Source organism: Monodon monoceros, unplaced genomic scaffold, assembly GCF_005190385.1.
Source record: "Monodon monoceros isolate NGI ecotype Baffin Bay Population unplaced genomic scaffold, NGI_Narwhal_1 Super_Scaffold_20, whole genome shotgun sequence".
Classification (NCBI taxonomy): domain Eukaryota; kingdom Metazoa; phylum Chordata; class Mammalia; order Artiodactyla; family Monodontidae; genus Monodon; species Monodon monoceros.
Window position 1 is genome coordinate 85,293,233 of NW_021703777.1, and position 15,029 is coordinate 85,308,261.

Consider the following 15,029-nt stretch of genomic DNA (forward strand, 5'->3'; position numbering starts at 1 on the left):
GCGGCAGGTGGCCCCGCGCGCAGCGGCCGGCCCGGCCGGGGGCGGGCGGGAAGGTGGCGCCTCGGGCGGGGGCCGGTCCCTGCACCAGGTGACCTGTTCCGGCCCGGATCCGGGCGGCCTCGGCATGCAGCGGCGCGGCGCGGGGCTCGAGTGGCCACGGCGGCAGCAGCAGCAACAACCCCTGCCGCTCGCGGCCGGCCCCCGGGCCGCAGCCATGGCCCCCCCGAGTGGCGGCGTCCCCCCGGGCCTCGGCGGGCGCTCTGCCTGCGCGCTGCTTCTGCTCTGCTACCTGGTGAGCGCCGGACCCTGCCCGGGTCCTCCCCTCCGCGCGGGGCCCCGGGGACGCGGGTGGGGGCGGCCGGGGACCTCTACCTCGCGGGCGGGTGCGGCACGGCTAGTTTTGTCTCTTCCTCGCCGCCGCACCCTGGGCGCTCCCGGCACCTGGGACTGGTACCCGGGGCGCGGAGAGCGGTGCGTGGACCGGAGTTGCGGCGCTGCGCTCTCGCCGGGGTCCCTTCCTCTCCCTCCGAGACCCGTTCCAGACCCGGGTCAGGTTCCCCATGACACCCAGTCCTGTTCCCCACTCCACCTGGGAGCCTCGCCACCCCGCGTTTCCTCCCTCCCCGCTGCGCACGACTCTCCGGCTCCCTCCCTGCCGGTCCTGGGCGTCCCTCACAATCTTCTCGAGGTTCCTTTCCTTCCCGTGCCCAACTTCGCCTCTTTCTCTCTGCGAATGCCACCCGCCTCGCCCCTCCTCTTAGTTTCCACCCGATCCTCATGGCCCGGACCGTTTTGTGCGGACGCACCCGGCGATGAACCTCGTATTTCCAGCGCTCTTCAACTCCTCCATGGTCACTCCAGCCAAGTTGCGGCTGCCAGCAAGAAATCTAGTTCTTTGTAACACGCTTACCGCCAGAGTGGGGACTTTAGCTGCGTCTTGAACGTTGTCATTTCAGAGAACACGTTTGGCTCATGCGTGTCCGTTTACAATTTGCACACTTCCTGGCTTTTGTTTTAGTCATCAACTAAATGGCAGTAATCTGTTTTTCAAAACCAACTCATTTAAAATACCAGAGTAATTTAGACCCTCGGAACAAGGTGGGGGAATATTCCCCAATTCCTTTGCTGGCTTGCTCTCTTCTGCTTTGAATTCTCCTAAACAACAGTAAATTTACAGGAGGTGACACCATTTCTGTCCAGCCTACCTTATGTTCCAGGATCCTGCAGAAACCTTGGGCTATCTCGCCATATATTACTGTAAATAAATGAAATGGAAAATGCTGAATCATGAAACTGATGTAATAGGAAATTCACAGAATGCTGAAAAAGAAAAGAAAAGAAAAAAAATTGAGTAGTGTCATTGTCCAGAATTCTTTTCATTTATGTGGCATTGCCATTATTTGGAGACTTTCTTCTTGGAGGCAAAAATCTGCTTAGGAGACATTGGCAGGATTTAGAATTTGATTCCAAAGAAAGTTGCTGCTCAGCCCAAGTTTCTTTTGATACCCTTTACTTGTTGAATGTTTCATTTCTTGAAGCAAGAGGATGTAAAAACGCAAATTGTAATTCTGCCTCTTCATCTACCTGTTGAGCAATCCATGCTTTTCCTCATATTGTAAAATAAGCCAGTACCATATTTTGTGGTTGGCTTTAGTTCATATTTTTATAAGAAGTTGTCAGTTAACATGAATGGTTTTTTTCACCCAGGAGATATTATTATTTAACATTTATGCCACAGGGTTACAGCACACAGGCTCATAAATAAAACTGCCGTAACAGGTGACAGGGTTGCAGTTTAAACAGATGATTCCCATCCACAATGCACTGGTCACCCACAGAGGCAGAAATGATGCAGCAGAGCAGTGTGTGAAACATTAATGTACAAGTGGTCAGGAAAGTTCCATGTGGGAATACCAAGACCTGGCAAGCAGAGCCTGCTTCTTGACTGTTACAAGAAATCAGAGAAACAAGAGCAATAAAGGCCTAAGTCGTCCACAGGAGCAAAGACAGATGATGGAGCAAGTATAAAAGTGCTGTATGGGGTTTCCCTGGTCGCGCAGTGGTTAAAAATCCGCCTGCCAATGCAGGGAACGCGGATTTGAGCCCTAGTCCGGGAGGATCTCACATGCCGCGGAGCAACTGGGCCGGTGAGCCACAGCTGCTGAGCCTGCGCTCTAGAGCCCACGTGCCACAACTACTGAAGCCCACGCGCCTAGAGCCCATGCTCCGCAACGAGAGAAGCCACCGCAGTGAGAAGCCCGAGCACCGCAGCGAAAAGTAGCTCCCACTCACCGCAACTGGAGAGAGCCTGCGCGCAGCAATGAGGACCCAACGCAGTCAAAAGTAAACTAAATAAAATTTTTTAAAAAATTTATAACATTTCTGTATGGACCAAGGGGGATTTGAGACAACAGATCACAGAGAGGAGAAAAATGATGCTATGGACAGACTATGGTGAGTTAGTGAAGTGGTGAGGTAGGGCTCCAAAAAGAGAGATTATAGAAAATACTGTAATGTGGAAAATAACTAGAGCATGGATGAATGTCTTGGCAGACAAGGAAGGATGGATTTTAGAACTACCATGGAGAGGGAAATGTCAGTGCTTCCTGAGTATGTGTGTTTCCTTCATATGGGCTTCGGATATGCTACTGTTAAAAAAAAAAAAACTTGAATAAACAAGAAAACCATTTTTCAACTGAATGAGAAAGTTTTGCAAAACCCAGGGAAGCAAAAGTGTGGCTTGGAAGGTGGGCTTCACCCTTTGTTCTAAAGGTCCAGCCATTGGTAGGGATTTTGCTCGAGAGGTATGTGCTACCAGAGAAACTGCTGAAAGGTAAGCCTTCTTGACCTTGGAGAAATTCAGTTGCAAATTGGGGAAAATGGATGAACACATGAAAAACATAAACTACTGAGAAAAATGCATGAGTGTGTGTCTTTACATCAAGGAATACTTCCTAGAGAAAGTGCTTGGTCAGGGCAGGGGGGTGGACAGATGGAGGGTGGAAGTTGAGCAGAATAGCTAAGCAGGACCTCAGGAATAGGTAGACACTAGAGGAAGAAAGCTATCCCATAATTTTGCAACCTAAATAATAATAGTAGTAGTAGTAGTAATAGTTTGCATTGTGTTAGGTTATTTATATGCATTATCCAATATTAATCTTAACAATAACCTTGTGAGGTAGGAGCTAGTATGATCCCCATTCAGATGAGTTAACTGAGGCTCAGAGAGGTTAAGTTAGTTGTACTAGGCCACACAGGTAGCCCAGGTTTGAAACCCAAGTCTATCTCCTTCCAGAGCCCCAGTTCTAGCCATTCATTGCCTTCTGGATTTTGCTGCTTGTAACCCATTCCCCTTATGCATTGATGTATGGGCCATTAGCAAAGTTCTCAAAATTAGCAGCTTCTGTGAAATTGACCAGGATGTGAGGTCATGTCTAAAGTAGCCTAAAATATACAAAGCAGGAAGCCCAGGCCACAGAGTAGAAGCAGGATGTTAAAGAGGGGGAAAAAAAAAAGTAAAGCCAGAAGATGTTTGCCATCACAATGGAGAGGCAAAGGATGGGGTCCTTGTATAATCCAGAGGCAGCTGGCAGAGTTTAGCACTTGAGTTTGTATGAACATGTGTCCAAGAGTATAGCCAAGTGTGCCTTGGAATGTATTACAAAGACAAATTGTCTGTGATTTGGGGACTGACTCCTGTTTTGTGTTATCCCTACCTATTTGCTGGTTTGCAAGGGCTGGAGGTTGAGAGAGGCCTTCTCGACAGATGCCTTCAAGCCCCTGCCACCCTGATGGAGAGCAGGGTCCTGAGGTGATGAGCACATTCCTTCTCCATTGGCTGGGACAGAATAACCTTCAGTAGCAGCCCAAGAACAGTACTGTGACTATAGCTAGGATACTGCCAAAGCATGAATAATTGTGATGAGGCCTGAAAGATAAGTCACGGAACGATGCCAAGCAGATTTCTGAAAAGATGATCCCTGGTTCCAGCAGCTGCCCCCCAAATTCTGAGGTCACCAAAGGTCAAGGTGCAGAGAGCCTCCTCAGAGAGGATGGCGCCTTGAAAGCAAAAGGTCACGGAAACCGCTTCCACTGAGGTTACGGGTGCTGACTGCTGGGGTCCATGATGGTCTTTCTTTGCCTCAGAGACCCCCTAGCCATTCTCGTCCATCATTAACTCTTACCTTCCACCAGACTTGGCTAGAACAGCCTGAGACTGCCCAGCCCCATTTGTGACAATGGCACTTGGAGAAGGCAATTCTGTCTCTTTGGAACTCTGGTCTCGAAGTATAATTTTTTCCTAAAATGAGAAAACAAATCTCACAATGGCTGGTATTGGTGTCAGCTGTAGAGCTGAAATATTCCGAGTGGACATTTGCACTTGTGAGACAACCAGAAGACAAAGAAACAAGAGGGCGTTAGCGGCACAGATGTATGTGGGGCTCATTGGCAGGCAGTGGCTGTGACAGAGTCTTGTACAGAATTCTCTGTAAGCGACCACAGACCATCAGTTATCCCTCCAGAAGTGTTCATTAACTCCTTGCTTTGTGTAACACAGGACCTAGGAACTTCAAAACGAGGTATAGAGACCTTCAATTATCCAGTTTGTGCAAGAATGATTATGGATATTTGAAATACAGAGACCCATCCTCTAACTTCACATCAGCCAATAGCTTCCACATTCATTCCAACCAGAGTCCCTAAAATCTCCCAACTGGCGGTGTTTGCCTCTTGCCTTCTCTTCTTTCCAGCTGCCTGTTGGCAAAACTGTGGGAGCCACCAATTGGCTGAACGGAGCAGCTGGAGGGCAGGTAGAAGAGAAGGCGTAAAGAGGCCAGGCAATTCACGGAGAAGTTGGATAGACTGGAGTAGACCATAAATAGCCTGAAGTGAGTTCAGTTACCCTGTTTATTGGCTCATCCCATTCCCCGGAGAAAGGAACGGAGGGGGCACGAGGACGTGCGGCATGTGAGGAATTTCTGAGGAGCTTCTGCTTTGGTGGCTTGTCATTTGCTTCCCAGCCTCACCCGAAGAAGGGCTGAACCAAGCTGGGGAGTCGGCTCAATGCAGCGTGTGTGTTTGTAAGATAACATCTACCCTCCCCAGACGTAATGCATGGTGATCTGATGTGATTTTAGCCCCTCACCCCACACTTTCAAGACGGGAGTGAGCAAAGTCCCAAGATTCCCCCACCTGTAACCAGAAGGTGGTGACGGGTGTAGAAGTGGATGAGTTGAGGGCATCATTTTGGGTGTTTCTGGAAGGCAGCAGGCACACCATCGCCAGCTTTGGAGTCAGCAGCTATGGATTTGAATTTTGGTTCTGCTTTTTAGTAGCTGGGTGATCTTGCGCAAGTTACTCACCCTCTCTGAATCCATTTCATTTCCTCAGCCGTTAACTGGAATGCTGTGTCCCTCAGAGAGCTGTTGTGAGGTTAGAGGGGAGAAGTTCTATGAAATTCATTGTGAGAGGATGAGGTTAGAAGTGAATGAGAAGACTTACTGCGTTTGTCCCCGTGCCTAGCACATAGTAGGTACTCAATGAAATTAAACTGCACCAAACTTGGTTACCGTCTCATAATTTGTGTTAGCAAGAAATAGCATATCAAACAGTATTAAAAGGGGGAGAGAATCCAACACAGCAAGGAGTGTTGATCATTATTGCAATGGCGTTTCTCTAGCCAGCTCTCAGGTTTGGGAAGGCACACGGGTTGGCTGGGAAATGTTTCCCAAGGCTCATCTTGACCTCGAAGTCCATATTGATGTCATCGCTCATTCTGCTTAATTGCATGCTTTGTTGACATAAACAGAATTTTTGCTTATTTCTAGTTGGCAGAAATCGGAAACGTAGGCCTCTTAAGCCAAGACAATTACCTTTTGACCTATGGAAAGTTTGATCCAGCCGGTTTGGAGAGAGGGTGCTCAAAAGGCAAGGTTTTCTTAGGTGACTGTGGGGCAGAATGGATAAGGATGAGAAAAATAGTCAATTATTGTTTGCAATCAGACATACCCACATGCACATGTAAGTGTAAATGGACCTCCCTTAGAGAGACAAGTGACATGAGTTAAGATTTTCTAATGTCTCTGTTTCCTTAAATAATAAGTGGATCATATAGAGAAAAGAGCCAAGTTTTCTCCCGTCTTTGGAACAAGGGAAGGTTATTTGAAGAGAGTTTCCTCTTACTGATTTTTAAAGGAATGAGATGGACTCATCCTAAAAAAAAGTTCAGGTGGTTTTGATAGATTATTTTTTCCATCCAGAAGATACATTAAGTTCATCTGTTTCTTGATTCCCAGGCTGAACGGAATGCATTTAGAGTTCCAATTTTGGGTCTTTTATCAGGAACACACATGAAATGACCCATTTCTGTCTTTTTTTAAAAAAAATGATAAAACATACACAAAGACAAAGAAATCTATGTTTTGTGACTGTGTGGGATGTTGTCAAATTTGACTTTGATTAGGGCTTCATTCTGGTATAAACAGATGTTTGAGGGCTCAGGCATCTTTCAGAGCCCAGCTCCATTGTGTGCGGAGCAGATCAGCAGCTTCCGAGGTGAAACATCTATGTGGTTGCCTAAATGGCATAATTGGAGGGGCACAGAGGTGCCCTTTACACCGCAACTATCTCGCTTACAGCTGCAGTACATTTGGCCTTTGTTTTTAAGGCATTATCTCCACCAGGCTGGCCTAGAAATGCACATATGTGACATTACCACCGTGTTTTTCATTATCACATTAACATGGGTGAACTCGCCAGATGAGCACGAGTCCAACAGGGGGTGGAGGGGCAGGAAATTTAAAAGTCTTAATTTATATTTTTTGGTGTGGGGAAATGGAAAAGTTCTAGAATGTAGGGCAGTTGTCTGAAAGGGAGAAGTCCACCCTAAAGGGACAAGGTGGTTGCGAGTGCCACCTTCTCTGACCTCACAGTCCCCCGGGTCAACTCTGACCCCCAGGGGCCCAGTGAAATGTTCTTTGGAAGGAGATTAATGAGGCTGGATGAAAAAGAGAGGAGTGCCAACCCCCATCCCCCCACCCGCCCCAAAGAACTTGTGAATGTCAGGAAAGTTTGGTGGCGACTCAAGATTGGATCGAGTGCTTTGGTTTATATGCAGGTGCCCCCAGTGCTGTGGGGCAGTTGATCTGAGTTGGGCCACCGAGGCATCTGGCAGAAATGCCCACGCCTGGTACTTATTTCAGCAAAAAACCCTTAGCCAAACTCTACAATGTGCCGAGCTCTATCTTATAAGCCGGGGACGTAACAGTGAACAAGACATGGACTCTGACTTCATAATTTCTAAACAAAGGAACGTTTGGGTAATTTTTAGCTTATGTTAATGCAACCTGGCATGTGAAAATACCTATGAAGGTTGGACACGTGTCATGCCCGTAGCTGAAACTCTTCAAGTTAATTGCCTTATTTTCCTGGCAGGAAATAGCTCATAACACACACATAACTTGAGCCAGGAAATCAGCTTCAGCTTAATCAATATTTAGAATGTGATGTGTCTCTAATCTGTGTTGGTTTTGTACATAACAGAGGTAGCCACGACTCATGGCGTAGCAGCTGCCTGCTGGGTCTGCTCCAACCCACGAGATGCCAGCTTCCTATGTTACATAGGTGCCCACGAGAAGGAAGATTGCAAAGCCTTCCTGAGGGATTTAGACCATGCTCCTCAAATCACATACAGTAACTCTGAGGTCCTCTTTGGGGCTGGCATACCCCCATCATATTAAGAACATCGCCCTATCCCTGAAGTTGCTCTTCTCTTGCTCCCCAGCTGTCACTAATGTTTCTCTCACTTCTTTAAACATCTATTTCAGTCCATGAAATTCTCGTTGTTGTTGTTTTTTGGCTGTGCCAAGTGGCTTGCAGGATCTTAGTTCCCCCACCAGGGATGGAATCTGTGCTCCCCGCAGTGGAAGCGCGGAGTCTTAACCACTGGACCGCCAGGGAAGACCCGTCAGACCATGAAATTCGACCTCTTTTCCTAGCCTAGCTCCAACTTCTCATCCTACTTAGATCTTTATTGAAAGAAACATTAGCAAGGTGTCAACATACCCATGAGGGACCCTTGGCAAAATAGCATATCAAGCCCCATCAACCACGTGTATAGGAAATGATGCCTGATTGGGTTATTCATCTTATTTCTCCTATGTGATCATTCCTTTAAAAAGTACATCTTTTGTCACTCCGTGTTCTTTAAAACTGTAGCACTTTAAGTGGTCTTCTAATTCAGCTGATTATTATATGATCTCGTCATCTTTCCAAACGGCTGTAATTCAAAATAATGACGAGAACACATTTTCATTAAAATGACAAAATAACTAATATCTAATAATACAAAAACTCTATCTAGAATAAAAGCTCGATAGTCTGTAACAGTGATCTGCAAACTACGGCCCCCAGGCCAATCCGGCCAGCTACATTTTTCTGTAAACAAGGTTGCACTGGACCACAGCCATGCTCACTGGCTTGTGTGTTGTCAATGTCTGCTTTCTTGATACCACACTAGATGGACATCAGCAGCTGAAAAACCCCAAATAATTACCATCTGGCCCTTTTTTACAGGAAAAGTCTCTGACCTCAGATCTAGAATAGCGCCATTGGGTAGAAATATGTGAGCCACGAATTCGAGCCACATATGTAATTTCACATTTTCTAGTAGCCACCCTAAACAAGTAAACAGAAACAGGTAAAATTAATTTTAGTAATGCATTTTATTGAACTCACTGTATCTTAACCTTATCATTTCAACATGTAATCAGTATAAAAATTATTAATGAGATTTTTTTGTGTTCAGTCTTTGAAATCCATTGTATCTTTTACACTTACAGCACATCTCGGGTTAAGTGCTTAGTATGACTTCTGGTCACCATATCGGATAGCATACATCTAGGACCCGTCAACCTGGAATTTACTTTTACTTGAGACTCTGAAGCCAGTGAAAACAAAATTATCTTCATACGAGTATATGGAGATTTCCTTAAAAACAGAATTTCAAGAGAAGGTGCTGGAGAGACTACACTGTCAGGTGTCCCATACCTTCTTCATTCTCATCTGTCACCACCCATCTCCACAATGATGAGCCTGGGGTCTGGAAATCTGTGGGTCACCAAGCAAAAGTGAAACTATATTTAGCATGATGCTGTGCTTATTAACGTGGAAAAGTGGGCTGGGGCATTTTTAGCAATAAGATGTAAATGAATTAACTGCACTTTCCAGTGAAATTTAAGGAAACCAAACAGCTCTGTTTAAAAGAGGTTTTCACTGGAGTTCCTAGCATCAGCAATAAAAATGTGATTTAAAAAAATTGAAGTGGGAGAACGGGGCCTGGGTGGGGTATTAAGGTATACATGAAAAGAACAAGGAAGAGGTTTTAAGTCATTCTTTGAGAAGGGACACAATGTGATATTTAATATACCACAGCATATCCTGGACTCTGTTCCCTATTGTCTCACTAAATAAGCAAATGTCTCCTTCCGGGGAGCTGAGAAAGGGAAGCCTTGGGGGCTTTTGGACTGAGGAGCGCAGGTCACCCATGGGCACCACTCTGGTCCAGCTCCCATCAGCACCAGCAGTCTCTGGCTTCGGCTAAACGCTGCTATGGGCTTAATAGCTCGATTTGAATCTTGAGGAGGCGGCCACGTCTCGGCACATCTGGTCAAATGAGTAAACCATCGCTTGTGGACAAATGCTGGCTGTATCTCTCTTCATATGAAAGCAGAATCAGCCTGGAGTTCCCAGGCAGCCATGGAACGGCAAATCTTTGGTTTCATGGTGTGTGCTGTGGGGTGGAGAATGTCGGAGTGGGCATGAGGAAAAGGAGCCAGGCTTCCGGGCCGGCCTCTGCTAAGCCTGCAGCTGCGGGATGTCGGAGAACATCCCCTCGGGGTTGCCATGTCCTTGTCTGAAAACCGGGGTGGGCTGGCTTATCACCAAGGGCTTGTGACCCTCATATTCCCATGTCCTTTTGTGTCTTTATTTACAAACCTTGTGCCCTCTGGCCAAACCCGGCTGCTTGCTAGACCCCCAGGACAGCCGCCTGTCCCTCCTTTCATGTCTCTACTTAAGCTGTTCACACCACTCGCAGTGTCCTCCCTTTGCCTCTCTACCCAGGACAGCCGCCTGTCCCTCCTTTCATGTCTCTACTTAAGCTGTTCACACCACTCGCAGTGTCCTCCCTTTGCCTCTCTACCTAAAGAACTTCTCTTCATCCATCGAAGCCCAACTGAAATGCCATTTCCTCCATAAAGCCTTTCCCAGAGCCCCCGTCAGAATTACTGTCATTTGATGCTGTGTTCCCTTAGGGTTTGCATTTAGTTTGACTGGAGTGCAGGCCATGTTCTGCCAAGTATCTGCTATTTGTAAACATGATTCTCTGACTCCAGACTTCGCATGTTACTCACCTTTGCCCCTCCTACAGCCCTAAGCCAGAATTGAAGAAAGAGGTCCCTATTTCTTCCTTCTTTGGAGAAGACCACAGTGACCTTTTTCTTTAAACTTGTGGTTAAAATATTCATAGCATAACATTTACCACTTTAGACTTTTTTTTTTGCGGTACGCGGGCCTCTCACTGTTGTGGTCTCTCCCGTTGCGGAGCACAGGCTCCGGACGCGCAGGCTCAGCCTGACCATGGCTCACGGGCCCAGCCGCTCCGCGGCATGTGGGATCTTCCCGGACCGGGGCACGAACCCGTGTCCCCTGCATTGGCGGGCAGACTCTCGACCACTGCGCCACCAGGGAAGCCCTCCACTTTTTAACTATTATGAATAATGCTGCTGTGAACCTGGTGTAAGTCTATGAACATATCTCTTCCAAGCCCTGCTTTCAACTTAGATATAGACCCAGAAGTGGAATTGCTGGGTCATATAACAATTCTGTGCTTAATTTTTTAGGAACTGCAGTACTGCCTTCCACAGTGGCTGCACCATTTTACATTCCCACCAGCGATACACAAGGGTTCCAAATTTCTCTGCATCCTCTCTAACACTTGTGGTTTTCTTTTTTTAAATAGTAGCCATTCTAATGGGTGTAAATTGGTCCAAAGTAACCTTTTTGCTATTGTGTTATGGATGTCTAAATCTCAAAGTCACATTTAGAACAGCTCTTAGCATCCATCCATCCGTGCCTCATGATCAAAACATTGCCTTAATTTCAGGACCAAACTTTCCAGATTTATTCTGGAAGGAAAGTCCACACTGAGAGGCCTTCATCATCTAAAGAACTAGATAACTAACACAACATTGTAAATCAACTATACTTCAATATAAAATAAAAATTAAAAAATGAAGAACTAGATAAATAAACCTGCAGCTAAAATCTCTCTTGGCACCTGTGGCGCCATCCACGGTGAAAGAATCAGACAACACAGTTTGTGGTCCAAGCCTGCCTGTGTGTGATTTGGAGCAATAGAAACCTCTTGCTGGCCCATTCATCATGCATGCTTGTCCTAGCTCAGAACTTATGGAGAAAAAGCGCCCCAGCTGGCATCCCTGATATGTGTTCTCTCCGGTGCACTTTGAACTCTTCTCCCCTCCTTTGATTTGGGTGCATTTGACCACCATTTGAAGTCAGGACAATAGTTTGGAAATGTCTGGAGCTGGATTGCCTCTTTTTCACTTTAAGGCACGTTCACTGCTCCTGGATTTGTCGTGAACTAGCTCCATCATTTGGAAACCAACTCTGGAATGTTTGCCACGTAGATTTGAAAGTCCCATCTTGATGAGCAGATGCTACTGAGTCTGGAGAGAGAGTTTAATGTGGCCTAATCTTCATTTGTGTGTATGTTGGTTTTTCTCCAATTATTCGGTAGTGCTTTCGACATCTTTTATCTTCCACTTTCATTGCATTATGTAAATGGATATTTTTTTCTTCCAGGAAAACAATGATTCACGTATCTGTTAATATGATCATTTTTAAGCTTTCTCTATCTTCTTTTTTCTTTTCAGAATTTTGTACCATCTTTGGGTAGGCAGACTTCCCTGACGACGTCGGTGATACCCAGAGCTGAGCAGAGCGTGGCTTACAAAGACTTTATTTATTTCACTGTCTTTGAAGGAAATGTTCGCAACGTTTCTGAAGTCTCGGTGGAGTATTTATGCTCTCAGCCTTGTGTTGTCAATTTGGAAGCAGTGGTTTCATCTGAGTTCAGAAGTAGCATTCCCGTGTACAAAAAAAGGTGGAAGAATGAGAAACATCTTCACACCAGCAGGACACAAATAGTACATGTGAAATTTCCAAGCATCATGGTTTATAGAGATGATTATTTCATCAGACACTCCATTTCGGTATCTGTGGTGATACTACGCGCCTGGATTACTCACCGATATAGCGGTGGAGACTTGAATGTTAAATGGGAGGAAAACTTGCTACATGCTGTAGCGAAGAATTATACCCTGCTGAAGACCATCCCACCTTTTGAACGCCCTTTCAAAGATCATCAGGTGTGCCTTGAGTGGAACATGGGTTATATTTGGAACCTTCGAGCAAACAAGATTCCCCAGTGTCCTCTCGAGAATGGTAGGTCGTTTGCCTTGCTAAGAACCTAATTCTCATTTTTTTTTCAGACAGCTTGGCTCATAAGAGGAGGGCAGGGGAAAATTCTTGTATTAGTGGTGGGGGACAAAGCAAATGGAATCTGTAATTTTGGACTTTGGGGACAAAAGAGGAAAAGTGAAAAGGTGTTGAGAAGAGACAGAGTAGCAGAGAATAGGATTGAACAGGGAGTTGAGAGAGGGACAAAGAGCCATGGAAGGGGTACCTTGAGAGGCTTGGATCTGCTTTACATTGGAAAGGAGCTTTAGTGCCACTGAAATGAGGATGAAGAGAATCTTCCTCCCCGTCTCCCTCAAAAATCCCACATGTGTCAGTTTTTGTGCAGCATTGGCTTTTCAGCCAAGCCTACCCGGGTTCAACTCCTGGCTCTGCCACTTTCTGCCAGTGTAACTTGCAGAGTCTCAGTTTTCTCATCTGTAAAATGGGGGTAATAAATAACAATTCCCTCAGGGCAGTATTGTGAGAATTAAATGAAATGTGCTCAGCATAGTAATCAGCACTCAGTAAAAATTAGTAGCCATAGTGATGATAGAATGCAAACTCTGTATTTTATCCTAAACGTCACAGGGTCACAGCCACTGAAGGATCAATAGAGGAGGCTCCCGTGCCCTTTCTCAGCCTCTTTGAAGCACTGGGGTTGGAGCTCTCTGGCTGCGTGCATTTAGAAGAAGGGGGCTGAAGTTCTCTCCATTGTTGCACGGGCACCTTGCTGTATGGATGCTGAGCGCCTGCCAGCTCCTCTCCATATCCTGCAATGGAAAGCTTATGCAGCCATGCTCCCAGGCACCCGCCTGGAGTCGGGCAGTGTTTCCTAAAGTGGGAGCCTAAGACCACCTGCAACAGAATCACCAGGGCTCTTGTTGCAAATGCAGATTTCTGGTCCTCATCTATTTCCTGCTAAGCCAGGATCTGTGGGGCGAAGGGCCCTAGAATCCACATTTTAAATACATTCCCATGACTCTGATGCACCTTAAAGCTTGAGAACCTCTAGAGCAGGGATAGAGCTGGTGGGACTTTGAGTTGCAGAGGCTGGACTCCCAGGCAGGCGTGGTGGGTGGAGGAAATCCACAGGCCTGTGACAGCAGACCCAGGGACGTGCCTGACACCTCTTAGTCTCCAAGAGGAATGGTTTGGAGCAAGGTGACTTCAGGACACAGTGAGAACACTGGCAGTGAGTATTTCCTGGGGCTACCCCCAAACACCCCTGCATATAATGAAAACCGAAAGGGCCAGAGCCCACTTGCTGTAGAACCAACACATTTGGCATTAAAAAAAAAAAAAAAAAAAAACCTCTTTATTTTGAAATAATTAGAGATTTGTAAGAAGTTTTGTAAGAGGTTTTGTAAGAAGTTTTGAAATAATTAGAGATTTGTAAGAAGTAAAGTTTTGTAAGAGATTTGTAAGAAGTTTTGAAATAATTAGAGATTTGTAAGAAGTAAAAATGGGAGAGAGTCCCCTGTATCCTTCCCCCAGCTCCCCCTAATTGTGACATCTTCCATAACTACAGTACAATGTCAAAACCAGGAAACTGACGTTGATCTAATACTCTTAACTAGACTGCAGACCTTATTCAGCTTACCCTGGTTTTTACGTGCATTTTTGTGTGTGCGTAGTTCTAGACAATTTCATCCTACATTTTATCTTAATAGCCCTCTTCTGTGTCTGGCTTATGTTTGTGCAGTGCTTTAAATACAGAAATATCTAGAAGAAGAAGACAAATTCCCTTTCTGTGTGTGTGTCTGCACATTGGGGGTAGGGTGGGGTGGGCAGTTAAGCCTCTGAAATCGTCGAGCTGCATGCGTTTTGATGATCCGTGTGCCTCCCTCTTCCAGGCAGAGCCCTATGCTAGTATCCGTCTGGAATGCCTTCCACAGGGGTATCTAATTTGTTAAGGAGAAGGAAGCATGGGGCACACGCAGCCACAGTTTTGCTTTGCCTCCGATTGATTTTGTCAGGGCTTAATGATTCCATTTCATGTTTGGCAAATCACATATTTCTCATTGAAGAATGACGGAATTGCAAGCTGGAAGTTTTCAAATGAAGTCATTTACGAACCGGTTGAGTACTTAGGGCTCCTGAACGTACCCTTAAACTGTGAAACGGCTTTTCTTTTCTTTTGTTGTTCCTTCCCCTATTCACAGGGCTCAGGAACAGCACAGAGGGATTTTTTTCTCCCAGCCTCCTTCAGACCAGTACTTTTGGGGTGAGAACCAGTCTAATAACGCAGAGGAAAACCTTTTCTAAGAGTCAAAGTCACTGGAAATAGGTGTGGGGAGCTTCCTCCACCCTCAAAACCAACTGTTTGTACGGCTAAGAAAAGGCGAGCACTTCCTCTCCCTCTCTTAAAAAGACAAATCAAAAGGGTGTCTGCAGCAGCCCTGTCAAAGTGTCCACGACCTTTGTTCTTGTTATTGTCTGCACGATGGAAGGGGGCCAGGCCTCTGGCTTGTTCCCAGCAGGGGCTTCTT

At 46.1% G+C, this 15,029-nt stretch overlaps 1 protein-coding gene across 2 annotated transcripts in view; it reads left to right on the plus strand.

Annotated features, from left to right (window-relative positions):
- Window positions 1–15,029, plus strand: part of SEL1L3 (SEL1L family member 3) — a 102,043-nt gene that overhangs the window by 890 nt on the left and 86,124 nt on the right. Inside the window, exons 1-2 of one of the 2 annotated variants that reach the window (XM_029235491.1) lie at window positions 125–292; window positions 11,955–12,525. In XM_029235491.1, the coding sequence (XP_029091324.1) occupies window positions 125–292; window positions 11,955–12,525 (739 nt within the window). Of the gene's footprint in view, window positions 1–124; window positions 293–11,954; window positions 12,526–15,029 lie in introns of those variants that run through there. The other variant, XM_029235492.1, reaches the window with a different exon arrangement.